Raw genomic sequence first — 18,366 nt, 5'->3', positions numbered from 1 at the left:
CACTGTCAGTCATTCACAATTCACGTTGTTTTCATGTTGTTGTGCGTGTTTATGTTACCCTATTTTCAACACTACGCTACACGATGTAGAATTTTGTAAGGTATGACTTCAACAATTTTTTTAAATATGATTTAAATTGACAAATTGGAGGAACAAGGATTTCATGCGCTAGTATAAAAACTATTTTATTTTTTAGTTCTTTGAACTACAAGTGATTGTTGTTAATGGATATAATTATTAAAGCTATTGATTTTCATTCTTTAACTTGACACAATTAGATAGGTGAAACTGGTTGACACTGTTTCTTGTTTTAGGCATAAAAACATATTTTACCGTTTTTAGCAAAAATTGTGTTTCTCTGAAAATTTGCAATTATTTTTATTAAATAAATAAAGTAAGCATGGTAAAACATCAATAGGATGAAAAACAAAGCAAACAAATAAACGTCTTGCTTATTTGTACTTTATATTAATTTTATTTATTTATAACAGACATTAATTATATTAACAAAAGGGTACACCACCTTTCTGTGAGCCTTCATAAGCCCCAAAAACAGTCTATTTTCAAAATGATGGTTTCCTATATGTTTCTTGACTTTCTTATCATTTCTAATTTAAATTAGATATTCTATTTAAATCCTCTTACTTATAAGAAACATATTTTAAGATCCATCCTAATATTCTGTTCTAGCATGTGAATGTTTCCTCTTGATTGATATTATGATTGTTTTTTCGATTTTATTATACGCTTTTCAAACATATTAACCCAATCAATGATCAAAACGAACGACAATCCAAAAATAGTTAACCAAAGCTTAAGCACGAAGCACTTTGCAAACAATGTCAAGACGAGCTAACAACTCTAAGAATACTTTGACCAACAAAATCATGCAAATATGGAGAAAATTGTCAGATTATACGAAATCAAGGTTTCAGGTCAGATAAAAATGTAGGATTCATTTCTTTCTAGCAATTTAATTGGACTGTTTTTCGGCTGTTTATTCATGTTTTGGCCCTCCTCCCATCCCTGACCTAGTTAGAAATCGCCCCTTTTTCTACTTTGCACCTGAAATGCATTTACAACGTCGCGTGCGGAATTTGTAGCTAGAAGAGTGTGGAGACGCAACTGTTTCGTTCACAAAGTAATAAAGCCAAAGTAAGAGCTGTTTTCTGATAAAGTGTCTGATGGCAGTTTAGAAATAGTTTCAGCAGGGAAATGTGGAAACTCGGTAGTTTGATTCGATTTGTTTTGATGTTAAGTCGGCCGATAAATAACGATAAGTCACGTGTGCAATTCCCAATTCTTCCTCAAAACTCTCATTCTTCTAAATCTTTCACTTTGCTTTAAACGATGTACGTACCTACATGCAAATATTACTTGCACTTGGTCTTATTCCAGTCAGCTCGCGTGTCTTGTCGTCTCCACTTTCATATAATCGACGCCTACTTTATGTCATGAAGCTTTTGCACGAAAAGCCTTCGTTTTCGAAAGCTCGGCTTTTCTGTTTTGTTGTAAGTACATAACTGCTACGTCTGGGTTTATGAGTTATTGCGATGTTCTGACGGCTTTTAATTATTTAAATGAAAAGTTTTGGTGTTGACTTGAAACTCTAATAAATCACGAAATGTGGAACGGGGGTGGGATTAATGAGGGCACAACTACAAGTTTGTAAGACGAATGTCTTTCAGTCAAATTGAGCTACTAATTTCCGTAAACGTGCGTCACACAAATAAGTGTTAATTTCTTGTAATAATAGTAGATTACAACCCGAGGTGGGAAGTCCTCCATTCTTCTCGAGAGAAAGATAGTTTACCGAGGGGATAGCCGAGGTGAACTATTTCTCGAGAGACAAGAATGGAACTTCCACCGAGGGTTGTATACGATTTTATTCACAATCATAAATAATAAAATTTCTTAACAGATGAGTTGTGACAATCAAGAAACTTTGACGTTTTGAAAAGAATTCTAACCAAACTGTTTGAACTAACATTCATTGTCACAAAATAAACTTTGACGATGCTTCTGATGCATAATTCCGCACTCCTTGCTGAGCGCACTTGTTCTTAAAATTTTTTAAAATTTTTTAAAAAATTGTCCCGGCGCCTCCACCAAACTTTATTTTCAGGATTACAAAACCAAAGGCTTCAATCGGCGATCTCCGAGTTCAACTTCAACTTTAAACTGTCCACCAAAACCGCCTCGTTTTTTGCGTGTGCTCGTTGCTTATTTTGATAACATAAAATCGCCACTACCCCTTTCATCTATTACAGTAAAATCATCGTCTAAATCTAGGCTAATCGACCGAGGTGCAATTTAGCCCTAGCCGTAGCTATGTCAAGGTTACAAAACGCAAAAACCACCCCTCCTTCGTGTTAAAATCGTCTGGTTGGTTTTTCCAGTGCATCATGTGGTCAGCAATACGAAACGTCGGTGATGACGACACTGGAGGGGTGAAGTTAATGTTTGGCGTTCCACCGCCTTAAAATGACTAGTGCGACGTCGGACGCCGCAAGAACGACGGGGGCTCGACTAAACAAACACCGACGCGCCACCACCAGTCGAGGCGTTTCGGACCTCATGTACGCCTCTCAGCAGGGTGACGTCGAAAGGGTTAGGAGGATCATTGCAGAACAGGTTAGTGGAGTAATCGTATGCATGATTTTATAGAGCAGTGATTTTGTTTGTTTTGAATATAACTAGCCTAAAATTAAGAAATAAAAACTGCAACAAATTAAAAGCCTGCACCTCAGATTAAAAAAAAATTTAAATGCTTTTTTGAGATTTTGTAGTTTGGTACACTTATTAAGAAAAGTGAGAGTATTAGTATCTCCTCCAAATTTTATACTCTTATAATTTATACCTACAATTAAATTACGAAAGCAATTGAATTTTATAAAAATGTTTGAATATTTTTGGTTAGTAATCGAAATAAAAATTCGTACAATTTTTGTTTCTAAATCTAAAAATTTAGAATTTAACACAGTTAATAAACGGAATGGAAGTGGTATTTCTTCCAAATTTTTTATTGCATTAGTGGTAAAATTAAGAAAGTTATGGAATTAAATATCATAATAATATGGTGAAAATTTTTAGTTTGTCTTAGAACACTACTTAAAAAAAATTAAATGTGGAGATCATCATTAATAGCACCTTATCAAAGCAAACGCCTTAATCGATTATGTACAGCACGAAAGGTCATTGGCTATTATTAACTATTTTTGAAAGTAATGGAATTTTACATTAAATTTGTCTTCTTTTCAGAATCTTATACTTAAAAATTATTACAATCAATAATAATTATTCTTAATGTCATTAGTTTAATCATCGCTCTGATGTTGATAGCATTGTTATCGAAACGCGCATCAGCATTTTTTGACAAAATTTGGTGTTTGGGAATAAATTGTAATTTTGATAATTTGTCAACACCAAGAATTGATCCAATAAATTTTCTTTGGAGGAATCTTAATGTCGATTAAATAAACTTTGTATAATTTAAGAGATAACCAATCAGGTTACAGTACACTTTTTTGATTCATTTCTGATGTAGGTAGAAGTTTTTTATACTCCAAACAAAATGCCAAACAATGCAGATACTGTCAACTACCTACATTAGTTTATACAATATTCCTGTAAATACAGGGTCCGGCAACACTTGTGTCCACCCCCAAAATCGTCTTTAATTTTAAAGATAAAATTTTGAAAATTTGCATACGGTCACAGTTGACAAAGTTCTAGAAGCTGACGCAAAAATTTGTTTTTTTATCGCTGATAGTTTTGGCGTCGCGACGCCTTAAATATGTAATTTTTAGTTGATTGTGAGGGTTTGTGATATTAACCCTTAATTTATTTTTTTTAATATAAATGTGTTAAAAATATCTCATCTGTTATTTTAGATTCAATGCAAATTGTCTTCAAATCTTGAGAAAAAAATGCGGTTTTATCAAATTAGTTTCCAATTTCATTACGTCAAAATTGGGAACTACGTTTACACTCATCTGCCAACATCTTGTGTCACAAATGACATCTATCCTTTGGCTTGCTTTAGATTGTAACAAAAGTCTTAATTGGTGAAATTGTCGCTTTGTCGATGTTAATTAACGATTTCTGGTGTCCATAAAGTGCAACATGCCCGTGTTAATCAAAATTAACTTTTATAAGAGTGAATGAAGTGACTTCTGCATTTTTGGTGTAAACGTAGTTTGGCGCTGCTCTGTCAGAATTTTGAAAACTAACTTGATAAAACAGCGTTTTTTTCGCAAAATTTTAAACACAATTTGCATTAGATTTAAAATAAAAACTTAAATAGTTATGTTAAAAAAAAATAAATTCGCGAATATTTCCGCAAAAACTCAAAAATCGCTAAAAATTATACTTCAAGGCGCCCATGAGTGGAAGTACCATGTCCTTTTTAGTTAAACCATATCAGAAATCACAGCAAAATTAATTTCAACCCATTCCTTTTTCACTGCTCAACTCTAAGAAAAATTTACATTTGGCAGTCTCCGCAACTAAGCAACTAAGAGCTTTACAATGTTGCAACATTGAAACTTTTTCTACAAAGCCAAGAAATTGTACTTTTAAAAGTTTAAGAAAGGTTTAAAGCACTTTATTATATATATTTTAAAGCACTAGAATTATCTGCAACATGATAGGTAGCATGGGCGCCTTTTCTAAATCAGCCTGTATAAAGATAACGGTAATAACAATATTTATTTGTGCTTATACGTATTTAATAATTTATCGTTTCTCCAATTTATACATAATAAGTATTATACAGTTTGTTTAGTCCCAGAATCATTTTTATTCATTTACAATCAATAATGAAACTGGCATGTCTTTTTAATTTTCTTCTTATGGAAAAATAATAGTAGTAATTAATATAATCCATTCAGCTTTCTTAACTTAAAGTCATTACTTATGTAGTGAAAATGTTTGTAAATAAATTATTTAGACGTAATGGTATTAAAACATGTCAGTACATCATATTGAAGTGAAGCAACTCCTTTTTCCATGCACTTATAAGTTTTAATGGCCTTTTAAATTAGGTATTCCGTTGTGTGTTGGAATCAATATATCTGTATGCGATGTAATGCAGTACAATTTTTTTAGTTCTATGCATGCACGCATGTACCTTTTTTTTGTAATTATTGAAATTGATCAAATGTTTCAGTTCATTTTTCTAGCGTAGTTATAATTAAAATAAGATACAACCTAAAAAATATCCTTCTTAAATGGAATGAAATGATTATTATCATCTAAGGTGTGTCAAGTTTGAGCATTATACATCGCAAAAAATTCAAAATATGCCATAATTTTGTGCTAATTCTGTGCTGCAATTCTTAAATTCTGTGCTCTTTTGGTTTTTGAGTTATTTCAAAAAACGTACAGGAAATAGAAAGCAATCCAAAATATAGATTTCAACGAATTCTCTAAGAAGAAGCTTGAGCACCATGCATCACAAAACAGTTTATGCTAATTAAACTAGATACTTAATAGAGAGTAAACGTTAATCGAAATCAAAAGAGCACAATGTTTGGAAATTGCACTATTAGTTATCACAGAATTAGCACAAACTTATGGCATATTATTAATTAATCTGTTTCGCGATGTGTGGTGCTCAAACTTGACGGTCACCCATTTTTCTTTTAAATAACTCAAAGACGAAAAGAGCACAGAATTTAAAAATTGCAGCAAAAATTAGCACACAATTAGCACAAAATTATTTCATATGTTTGAATCTTTTTTTGCGATGTATGATGCTCAGACTTGACGCACCTTATCATCTAATGATCTAAAAAATCTAAAAATCTATAAATTATAACAGAAAAACAATTCAGCATCAAGAGATAAAAAATTACACTACAGTTAAAGATCTGAAATCTACAAAGTATAGAATTCTAAAAAAATATAATAGAAAACTTGAAATTTTCAAAGAATATGCAAACTTTAAATTATACAAAGTTTGGAATATAGAATAAGATCTAAAATATTTGATGTTTTTCATCTAATATCTTACCAAAAATTTTATTTAGAAGTTTACACATTACAAACTACACATATTATACAAACATAACAAAATAAATCGATGCCCGATCACTATTTAGTAGGTAGGTATAATAAATTAATAATAATAGGGCAAATTACTATAATAACTTGAGCCCTTCAATTTAAGTAAATAATCTATTGTTATAGGCTTTTCTAATCAATCTAATTTTAATTTTCAAAAGAGTAAAGATTTCAAGTAGCTTACAAATAGAGTCTTAAGAGATTATTTTTAATGTGCTAAATATAGTAGTAAACCTATTTTAGATTGGTAGGTATTTCAAAATCCATATTAAAATAATTAGTATTGGAATGTATGTGCAATTTTTAAGCAAATTCATAATCTCCACCTGTATGTACCTCAATATTTAGGTTAATGACTCTAATGACCAGTTATTATATTATTGAACCAAAGAAAAAGTGTGCAAGAACAAGTTACTGCATTACCAAACTACATTTTGCATTTACCTGCTAAATAAAAAGTGTTCTAGCAACCCAGGGAAAGTAATCAAATTGAAAAATATCAAAAATCAATACTGAATAATAATAGTTAAAATTAACATCCACCACCTTCCCTGAACAAAGCCACAGAACTAAAAAATCGTCTAGATTTAGGTTGAATGCACTTCTACCCAAAATAATGATTTCACAATTGTCATAGCAACTGTTGGTCGCCGAGTCATGACAATAAACTGTTGGTGCGATGCTTTAGTATAGTTTACATAAAACATTATCTTCTTTTAATAGTTTAGTCCGTAGCCTACAGTTAAACTTTCAAATAATATGTTAAACAGGATCACCGAAAAATGTTTACTTAAAAATTCAGTATTCTGTAATTTCAGGTAAACAACACTGTCCAGAAAATACGAACGTGTGCGGGCGTCTTCTCGTAAATAATTCAAAGATTTTTTTATTCCAGCCAACTACTCTGCTGACCCGCGATCGGAGTGGAAAAACACCCTTACATTACTGCTCCACCAGTGACAATATTTGTGCTGCTCAAGCTGCAGATCTCTTGGTGATGGCCGCACCTGATTTAGTGGACAGCAGAGACGAAGATGGTTTCACTCCGCTGCATTTGGCAGTTATTGCAGGAAATATGCCCCTGGTGACGTTTCTTTTGGCAAATAAGGCTGATGTTAATGCAGTGGATAATGAGAAGCATACTGTCGTGCACTGGGCAACAGGTATTTTTTTTATTAAGTAATCATGACCCACACGCTCTGTATTATTGTGGTAATATCTTTTTTCGCTGAAATAGTTCTGGCGAACTTCTATAAAATTTTATTGATGCATTGGTGAATAGTTTGAAGCAAAATGTCAAGGTTAGTAATTTGGAAACATGAGAAAATTATACTTTTGGCGAAATATTGGTGTGTAATTATGATTGTAAAAAGGTTTTCTTATCTTGACATAATTGAAAGCACGCAACTTGTAACTGGTGCAAAGCCTATAAAGTCTCATCAGATTTATGCGTTTGATTTTCAAACACAATGTCTAGCTAATGTAATTTGTTATTTACATACTCGTATCAACACTAATTAAATGTTTTAAATAAAAAAAACATGCATTGATTATTGTAATGTGTATTTATTGATATTTCGGCTTTTCGTATCAGAATTAATTAAATTACACATTAATAACCCGTTAAAAAATTTCATTAAAAAAAAATATAAATCTTAATTTCGATTAATATTAACACAGTTCCCTGGAATTTTCGCGGCATTGTTGGATCACCTTCATGATTTATATCAGTTTTCGTTTAATTTCTCTTTTAGTAGTCTTATAATTAGTTTAGTTCTCAAGAAGCTCTTTTCTTATAGTATCTAGCGCTTGTTCAAAATCTATGTAAATTACAACGTAGCGTTCGTAGCTCTCTGTCCAGATTTTACCAAGGCGAAGGGTGTGAATTTGATCGATTACCGACCTTCCACTCCGACACAAACACAAATTTATTCTTCAAGAAATTATTTTTCTTGTTACTCACTCTTTTTATACATCACTTCTTGTGACTCAAGCACTTATTTTCTAGATTTTTCTTAATGCTCATCAGTTCTCCAAATTTTTCGGACGATTTGCAAGTGCTTTCTAAGAAGTCTCTTTTTTTTTCTTATAAATAGCTGATTAAATCAAATTCGAGTTCTTTTCCTTGCACTCTCTTATAAATCCATCTTTTTCTTTCGTTTATTTGCCGTTTCAGATTTTTTAGATCCTTTTAATCCCTAAGATCGTTACTCTTCAACGCAGATGTTCTTTAGATGTGTTAAATTCTTCAAATCTCTCGTCTATTATTTCAATCCTTCCAACTTTGAATCTGTACAATGCTGACTAAAAATGGCTTTGAAACTGAGAATTCGGAAACTTTGATTTTTGAACAAGTGTTGTTTGGGATGTGTTAAATAACTTGAATTCTTCTTAATCTTTCAGCTGTTTGAATTTTTAAGATTATTGACTATGAAATCCTTTGATTTATCAATTTTTTTAAATTTCTCTTATTAGATTTTCAGTAGATAAAAATTAAATTACTTATTTTAAAAATTGACTATTTAAACTGTTTAATCGTGTTGTAAAACATTTATCGTCCTTTCGATTAAAGTATTGTTTTAATAATAACACTTATACTTATTATACAGGGTGGCCCATCTAAGACTTTCGGGCTCAATATCTTTGTCATTTATGAACGGATTTTAAAAAATTTTTAAATATAATTTCTTGAATAGGTAAGGATGATGTGACATTACCAGCGTCATCCTTGTCTTAAAAATGTTAATTTTACTTGTCTTATTTTAAATTTTAATTAGTTAAGATTTATGTCATTTTATAAAACATCAATAATTATCCGAGTGTGCCAAAACTTAACCGTCTAGCTAGTCAAGTTGCCGAGAAAAAGAGAAAAAAGACCCTCAACATTTCCAAAAGATGCAAAATCATAGTCGGCTATGAAAAAAATAATTTCCCACGCCCAATTTTGGACATCCCTGCGTTCGGTCTGTCAATAATCGCTGACGTCAGTGACGTTCTTGACATTTGTAATATTTCTCATTTGAGGTTATGTTTACTTTTGAGCATGATGAAAATCATTGATTTAAACTTGCGCAGAACGATTTATCTCGATCTTTTGAAATTGGAAACTAATCACAATGTATCAGACAACGTTTTGGTGCAAAAAATGCGTAGGCACAAGGAAATGTGAGTAAAAAAACTTGTTGAAAGTTGGTTATCACCAGAAAAATGATTGCAGATTGGTTTGCTATGAGGTGCAACTAGAATTCACGACTTCTTTAGAAATGTCACTGGTTTATTGGAAATGGAAATTCAGTGACACGTATGCAGTGAAGCGATTTGACTCATTTATGATTGCATTTACGTTAAAACAGTTATTTCAATTATGATGGAGACAGAATTAGCTGATTTCATCCTTTTTCGGCAAACTTATTCTTTACTGCGCCTATAAAATGTATGGTACTAGATACTTTTAACATTTTTCTTTTGTTTAATAATGTCATTAATCCAAAGTAGATTAAGCTCGAAGCTCCAATATGTGAACTGCCGTAGTGAAGAAGTCAAAATTGGTTCACAATACGTATGAAATCTAGGACGTAGTGCTGCTATCGAAAAATGCTGGTGCAGTCGGTATAGTTGGTATGCAAAAGTAACGAAGAATGCTGTATCGTTGAGTGGCTTAGAACCTACAAGAGCAACGGCAAAGACAAGCTTACCCATGTCAAAAGTTTTGTGGTATTTAGTGGCTATGCGACTAATAAATTCGTATGTTTCAATTATGATTTGTAGAAACAAAGTCGAATCGACAAATGTAGGCACAATTCTGCACACTTTCAAGACCGCCATGCTAAAAGGTGTTATCATGAAAGTTTTTTCAAGTCCAAATTGGTCGTACAGTACCATTAATATTTGAATAGGAAACTTTGAATAGGAAACCAACTAATGATACCAAGACGTATAAGTAATATGGAAATCAGATACATGTACTTACCGACAACTAAGCGGTTTTGGATCACCAAAAACGCATAATAGTGAGTTACATTTTCTAAGGTCATTGCAAATTGTAGGAACACTGTTTACATCTGATATTTCAGATTCGTGTTTTTGAACTGAATATGGTGCATGATGTTGCGAGTTGTATTTGTTGCTTCAACAAACCTTGCGAACTACCTAACGATCTAGGACCACTATACCCCTTCTATTATCATATGAAAAATGTGTTTGCACGGTATCAAGACAATTTCTCACTAAGAAAGAATAACGAGTCAAAGAAGTAGTGCAAGAAAAAAATGAAACAAAATGACAATGAACATCATTTATAACTGCGTTCTAATGAAAATTGCACACATGATATTTCTAACAAAGTATCGTCGGTCAACTCTTTCAATGGGATAATTCTTTAAACAACCAATTAATAACTTGGACGAGTGAAATAAGACGAACAAGACTGAAAGCAACACACTGAAAATGATACTTCAACACGGACTGTTACTTTCAATATTGAACCTGTTTTTTCTCAATGAACCGCCAAAAGATGCAAACATGTAAAGGACTCTTATTGACACCCTATCGTACCCTGCTGCAAGCATTAAGAACGATTGCAGAACGTTCTGGACGGTGTTGTTGACCACCATGAACGACTATGCCACTTGGATTCTTCTAACATGGGTGGATATGTTTGACAGACAGTAACCAAGCTGCTAAAAGTCCAAAACCCTGCTTGTTGATGAATTCGATGAAGAGTCGCCGCAACATTACATGGTAAGTGTTCAGCGAAGGAAAATGACTAGTATCATCGAAGCAATTGTTCCAGTTGAAAGCGACAAGCGATTTGCTCGGACCAAGGGGCCTCAAATTCATTCTTCGCCATCACAGAACATATCCAAAAACTTATGCTGCCCCTAATTGTTTGTGTCCATTTCGTTACAAGAAAGTTCAAGAAATGAGTTGCTAGTAAAAAAAAGCCAAATCTCATCGCATCGCCAACAAGCAAAATGGCAGTGACCAAACGCTTACAATATTCCAGCATTATTTGCACTTGTTATAAATGTTCAAAGTACAGACACATGTTGTAACAGTGTAAATATCTGATACATTTGTAAATTTTTGTACATTCGTTCATTACTATTGTAGAAAATATGGTGTTATATTGCCATAATTGTCACTGGTATAGTTTATTCACTGTTAAAACTTTGTACCTTACAATAAAATACCTTGTAACAAATTATTTGTTAATCAAAGTAAAGTAGTTTCCTGAAAAAGGACGAAATCTTGTGATCATCTAATTCTGTCTTCATCATAAATGAGATTACTGTTTTAACGCAAATGCAATCATAAATGAGTCAAATCGCTTCACTGCATACGTGTCACTGAATTTCCATTTCCAATAAACCTGTGACAGTGCTAAAGAAGTCGTAAATACTAGTTGCACCTCATAACGAACCATTCTGCAATCATTTTTCTGGTGACGACCAACTTTCAACAAGTTTTTCGCTCACATTTCCTTGTGCCTATGAAATTTTTGCACCAAAACGCTGTCTGATGCATTGTGATTAGTTTTCAATTTCAAAAGATCGGGATAAATCGTTCTGCGCAAGTTTAAATGAATGATATTCATCATCATGCTTAAAAGTAAACATAACCTCAAACGAGAAATATCACAAATGTCGAGAAACGATGCTCGGTTCAATGCATTGTGATTAGTTACTAAAAGATCGAGATAAAAAATCGTGAATGTGCATGTTTAAATCAATAGTCCTCATCATAATGCTCAAAAATAAACCTAACCTCAAATGAATGTCACAAATGTCATGAATGTCACGGATTCATCAACAAGTCAGGGATGTCCAAACTCTAAACTCGCTGTAGAAGTCAATTGTTTCATAGCCGACTATCAGTTAGTATCTTTTGGAAATGTTGAGGTCCTTTTTTGTCTTTTTCTCGGCAACTTGACTTGCTAGACGGTTGATTTTTGGCACACGCGTATAATTATTGCTGTTTTATAAAATGACATAACTTTTAACTAATTAAAATTTAAAATAAGACAAGTAAAATTAACATTTTTAAGACAAGGATGACGCTGGTAATGTCACATCATGCTTACCTATTCAAGAAATTATATTTTAAATTTTGGAAAAATCCGTTCATAAATAACAAAGATATTGAGCCCGAAAGTCTTAGATGGGCCACCCTGTATAAAGTAAGCATTTTATTAGTAGGAATTGGAAAAATGCATTTAATAGATGATAGAAAATAGAATATGGAAAATAAATGATCACCGAGTATAATAACAGTATCCTGAGAAGCCTCCTCACCCAGTATTGATTGAATATATTAATAATTTGTCCTCTAATCATTCTTAAATACCAAACGAAAACGCTATTAACAAAAACCGTCACAACTTTCATTTATCATCCATAGAATTTTTCAATTTTCTTTGCCATGGATTTCAAAAAGTAACCTTGATGCACCTTTCAGGGCTTTCGTTTCTAGTGCACTTTGTGGGTAAAAATAGCTCCAACGCGTTATTTCAAGACCGACATAGTTTGTTTTCTTATCCAGGTGACCTAAATTGATAAGACGTGATATAGCTAAAGATTGCGTTATTGTAATTATTGCGTGCTCGATACCTGAACGGGTTGATTAGATTAACATATAATAACAAATCTACGAGCTTAATATGCTATATTTTGTCAGACGCTCGTCATCTGTGTTGTATTTATATTCTATTATTTGAAGAACGCTAGTTACTGTTTAATATGCAAAAATATAAATTACATTTTGTATTTTGCATGTTTTATTAAACAAAAATGTTAATAACTTTACTCGAGATTATAAATTTTAGTTATTTTTATCGATTTAAAAAATGACGTCACTGCGGTCAGTTTTACCAAGGTTGCAAGCATTGATTTGTCTTTCAAAAAGTTTTGGTTTCAAGAGCTCGTTTCCATCTACATAACTCTCAAATGGGTCAATACTTGGCAATGAATCAGAGTCGAATGTGTGAAACAAAGTCTGCAAGAAAGGAATCGATTTAATATTATTCAGATATTTTTCGAGTGAAATTGAGGTTTCACGCTTGTTGATTGGTATCGAAGTTCACAGGTTAAAAACATTTCTAAGAAGTAGTATAAAAATATCTGTGATCTAAACAGTCGTTTTAAAATAGGTATTAAGTAAGTGAGTAATGGAAAGAATTAGAAACTTTCTGAGTGGACCCGGCGCCTTCACCAAATTTGACAGCCAAATATATTTCAATTTTTTTTTATATTTTTTTCATTGAACAATTATTTTACTGTAATCAGAATAAACTTTATTATGTAAAACAAACAGACATTCAACGCACAAATCTGAAGTTATAGCATAAAATTGAAAACGTGATAAAGATTGCTGCGGTCACGCCACACACTTTCCGTTTTAAAAGACCGCAAACCTCTCACTAACCTACTTTTTTAATTTGCAGTTTGTGGAGAGACAGCAGCATTGAGAGCTGTATTAGCTGCGGGGGCGCCTGTTTCCACCCCCGACGTGCATGGCGGCTACCCTCTTCATTACGCTGCTCAAATGTGCGGTGGTGTAAGTATAAATAAAACGGCCAATGAACCAAAAAGTCATCAATAAGTTTGGCAGCTGATCGAAAATCAATTTTAATTATCAGAGAAACGAACTCAATTACGGTCATATTAAAAAGTTATTAGCGTTATTGTCCAGATTCCTTTTCAGGAAAGAGATTCTGGCCTTGGCCAGCAGGTCCTGCAAACTCTCCTTACCCACAGCGACATCGTCGTAACCGTCGAAGATGGAGATGGCCGCCAACCTCTTCTCTGGGCAGCCAGTGCCGGCTCTGCTAAAGCCGTCCTGGCTCTTATCCGAGCTGGGGCTGGAGTGGAATCGTCCGACAAAGACGGTTTAACGGCTCTTCATTGTGCTGCTTCCAGAGGCCACACCGACTGTATCGACAGCCTTCTCACTCTTTGTGGTGCCTCTCCTGATGTCATCGACAGTAATGGTTGTACAGCTCTTCATTACGCCGTCACTCTAGGTTTAATTTTCCAACTGTTGTAAATTCCCTCAACTCTCTGTTTCGATTTTAGGTCATGCAGATGCTACAGCTTTGTTATTAGTCCATGCAGCCGATCCTAATAGACAAGATAGAAAAGGGAGATCTCCAGCACATTGTGGTTGTGCCAAAGGACAATTTGAAACTCTGAAATTGATCGCGGCACGTGGAGCTAATCTATGGCTGCGAAATGCAAGAGGTGATCTTCCATTACATGAAGCTGCGGCGTCCGGACGAAGAGATTTAGTTAGGTGGCTTTTGGACATGCGACCAAGTCAAGTTAATGCTCGAAATAATGACGGAAGGTGTCCTTTGCATTTAGCAGCTCTCAATGATAATGCCGACATGTGTAAGGTATTGACTAAATTATGAAATAGAGGAAGAACGTATTTATCGGTTTGCATGCAGTGTTAAAGAGTTCAAGGTTAGTTATTTAGTGGAAAGTTCTGACCTTTAGTGGTTAATGGACATTTCATTAAGGCGTTCATTGATTTATTTGTGACCGCGGTAGAAAAACTTTATTTGCCTTGTTGTTTGTCTATTAATTTTCATTCCACAAAATTAGATTGTAAAGAACATTTTCACTGATTTTCTTATTTCAGATTCTTCTAGACGCCGGCGCTCAAATCAACCCCATTTTGCGCACTTCCAAAAACACATTCATGACGCCCCTGGACTGTGCCTTACAAAGAGGTTTCCGCTCCACAGCAAAATACCTCCAACTCCACGGAGGAGTTCCAGCAACTCGACTTGGAGATGTTCGACACGCTCAAGCTAGCGCGGGTGTAAACTTGCAAATAAAAGACGATGTGACTTTCTGGGGTGACACGAGTTCAGACAGCGAAAGAGAAAACGGAGACGCAACCAAATACAATAAGAGAATTCAAAGAAAAAAATTATCGCACAAGTACGAAAAGAAGAGAGCGTCACTCTCTGGGAGTGACGTCGAACACAGCAAGCTTGTCACCGGAAAACCAGAAGCTGCCAGAAGACGAAAGTTCGGTGAAAAAAATCAAAAAGCAAAAGGTGATTCCAGAACTGATAGCGCTGCAAGCTCAGATTTGCCTAAGAAAAGCAAAAGACCGCCGACGACGAAGTTAGATTACACGAATGAAATCGTTATTAACGGAAGAACAGAAATTAATATTCATAGTTCGAAACAGGTTAACATTGCAGAAGAAGAAGTGAAAATTCCCAGCAATGTATCCACTGAAATTGCTGAAAAACTTCTACAAGACATAAATGTTGATAAAGAAAAAAGACCAAAGAGTGCAAAAAGTGGTAAAAAGGCTGCGAAGCTATCGGATAAAGGGGATAACGCTAAAAGAAAAATTAATTCTGACCAAAAACAGGGTAATATCGCACAATCAAAACACGAAAAAATAACCAAAGACCAAGAGGTTACCACTGAAGTTGAAGTCAAAGAATGTCAACAAAGTGATAATTTAGTGCCTAATAAAGCGACAGACGCCCTTATTAATAATCAACAAACTCTAGCAGATCAACAGTCAATAATGTCAAACACGAGTGAAGATGTAGATGAGCATAAAAGTCTCGTAGTTGAAGCGGCAGTGCACGAGCCTCCAAAAAAGTCAGAAGAAGTAAAACATAATGAAGAACAAACGCAAAAGGTAACTGAAAATACAAAAGAAGCAGTATCCAAAGAAACCACTGAAGATACAGAAGTTAGTGTGAACAAAGAAGAAAATGTTGATTCAGTGGATAAAAGTCGAGAACAACTCGTTGAAAAGGTAGAAGATCAAACTCATCTTACTCAACTTGTAGAAACCGACTCTAAACAAGCAAATGCAAGCACCACAGACGATAAACAAGAAGTAATTGCTACAGAAAATGGTAGCGCCGTAGCCCTAAAAGAAGAACAAAAAGAAGAAAGTACAGCTAATGATATTAATGTTAGCAGTCAAACCTCCTTACTGGACAAAGTTGCACAACAGACAGAACATATGCAGGACAAAGTTGCTCAACAAACAGATGAGTTGCAAGATAAAGTTGCAGAGCAAACCGAAGAGTCGCAGGATAAAGCCGCGGACGCTTCTAAAGCACAAATTGAATGTGTGAAAGGCGCTACAGAAGTAGAAGCTATTAAAGAAACTGTAATTGTAACAGACGGTAATAAACCATCAGAGGAAGATAACACAAACAAAGCAGGAGATGTGGTTTCACCTGAAGAATCTTTAGAAGCAGATTTAAAGACAAACGGAGGCATCAATGGTGAAGTGCCCAAAACCGAAGAAGTTGTTGTTAACTCAGGTGAAGAAAATGGCGTTGCTGATGAAAAAAAATCCCAAAAGGATAAATCTAAGAAAAAGAGTCGTAAAAAACCGAAAAACATCGAAGATCAAGCTTATGAAATCATCTACCAAACCTTAGGTGCCTCGGAAAACGACGCTGATCTTAAGGAGAGTTTAGAAACTAAAAAATCAAACAAAGCTAAGTTAAAAGCGCAGAAAACTATTTCGGAAACCAAGTCTTCAGATGAGTTTTCTACCGAACTAGATAGTGAATCGAGTACATCGACAAGTCCCACAGTTAAGGAACACAAAAGTTTTCGAATTCTTGATGAAAAAGAAGCAGAACAGATAGACAGTAAGAAAACTAAGCCCAAAAAAGCGGCACAAAAATCGAAAGGTCCTCCAAAAAAGCAACGTTCGCGTTCCGAAGAAAACGAGAAAAATGCTGATAAAAGTAAAAAAAGTAAAATTCCTACAACGCTGTCAAAATCACAGTTGTCTAAAAGCGACAGGTATTTACACATTCCGGACAGAAAAACTAAATCTAGTTTGGAGTCTCGAGTTCCTTCCTTACCGAACATAAACGAAAAACTTAATGAACCGCCGCGGTCGGACTCTAACATGTCAGCGCCGTTGTTGCCTTCAGTCTACAGCGACGAAGAAGTAAGTGCCTCCGATGTTGAAGAACAGAGAAGCAGTGCCACAAAACGAAAAAAAATCAAAAGAAAATCAAAAACTAGAGAAGCGAGAAGTGCTGGCAGCGACTACGAAAGCAGCAATGTCATAGACTCTGGCTTTGAACCAAGTCCACGAAGTAGCAGGATACCGAAATGGAAGAACATGTCGGAGCGTGGGGTTAACATGTCTTCAGTTACACAGTCTATCCAGTCAAATATCAGAAGGTAATTATCTCGGAAATAAACAAAAAATGTAAGAAAATATTTTAGGTACCACCTAGAACGAAAGATATTTCAGCAGCTACTGGAACTAAAGAGAATGCAAATAAGAGCCGGTCAGCACAACGAAGCAATTTTGGTGAAACGAGCTATAGATGCGTACCATCATTCTTGCGCTTCTACGGTCGGAGCTGGTAGATACGTGCCTGAAGATTACTCTTTTAAAAGTTTTGAGAAATTCTTGTATTTATCGTTACGAAAACTGCAAAGGAATGGAGCCGATCATTTGAAAGGACTTCCAGAGTCGTCTGCAAATCCGCTGTTGTGTACTCAGAGTACACACAGGTGCATGCATGCCACTCATGCCTATACAGGGATACCCTGCGCGGCATATTGTAAGTAGTAGTCTCAGAAAATACGTAATTTCATGTAAAAAAAATAAGTTTTTAAAAATCATTAAAAAGGGCATTTTTTGCATTACATTTTTTATCAGTTATTTTCGGTGTGTTTTTTCTGTGCTTACAACTTTGACCTCATTAGGTTTAATTGTTTGATAATAATTAGAAAATACAGGTTATTTCGATTAATCCAAATTTAACAGACAACGTTTACTTAAATGAACCATTTATTTCCCGGCGCCTCCACCAAATTCTATTCAATAAATTTGTGTCTTTTTTAGTACCAAAAATGGATCATCATACCATTCCAAAAATCGGATTTACGTCAACGCAGTGTAAACCTGGCACAGGATTTCTGCCAACAATAAACCAAAAAAAAGCAGTAACTTTAGAACTATGCCATGGTAACGACAAACAAGTTATATCACTGCCTGCTGATCGCTTGGATCAAAATAAACGTTACTACGTCACTTTTACGGTAAAAGGAAGTGAAGGTTCGCCTCCAAATGAAGAAACGGCCACATCTGGTCATAGACACTCCAAAAGTGATTGAATAATGTGCAATCAAAAGTGCAATATATTGTTAGATATTTATTGTTTGATATGAGAAATTTGTACAAGTCGTTGATGTATAGTTTAAATTTTAATAAAAATATTTGATACAAGTGCGTTCATTTATTACTAAAACAATTTTGCAATCGATAAAACGACAGCAA

The 18,366-nt window shown here is 34.3% G+C and overlaps 1 protein-coding gene across 1 annotated transcript; it reads left to right on the top strand.

The window, feature by feature from the left end:
- The first annotated feature begins 18 nt into the window (after window positions 1–18).
- LOC148181266 (uncharacterized) lies at window positions 19–18,317 on the top strand. Its single transcript, XM_088046682.1, has 9 exons — window positions 19–100; window positions 2,400–2,634; window positions 6,962–7,229; window positions 13,508–13,620; window positions 13,768–14,086; window positions 14,139–14,458; window positions 14,707–17,258; window positions 17,304–17,647; window positions 17,932–18,317. Exons 2-9 carry the CDS (start codon window positions 2,485–2,487, stop codon window positions 18,201–18,203), a joined length of 4,338 nt encoding a protein of 1,445 aa, XP_087902808.1. The 5' UTR covers window positions 19–100; window positions 2,400–2,484; the 3' UTR covers window positions 18,204–18,317.
- Window positions 18,318–18,366: the final 49 nt, after the last annotated feature.

The sequence above is a fragment of the Gnatocerus cornutus genome, chromosome 1 (assembly GCF_029298725.1).
Source record: "Gnatocerus cornutus isolate USDA-ARS CGAHR chromosome 1, icGnaCorn1.1, whole genome shotgun sequence".
NCBI lineage: Eukaryota > Metazoa > Arthropoda > Insecta > Coleoptera > Tenebrionidae > Gnatocerus > Gnatocerus cornutus.
This window is presented reverse-complemented; position numbering and strand designations above follow the sequence as displayed.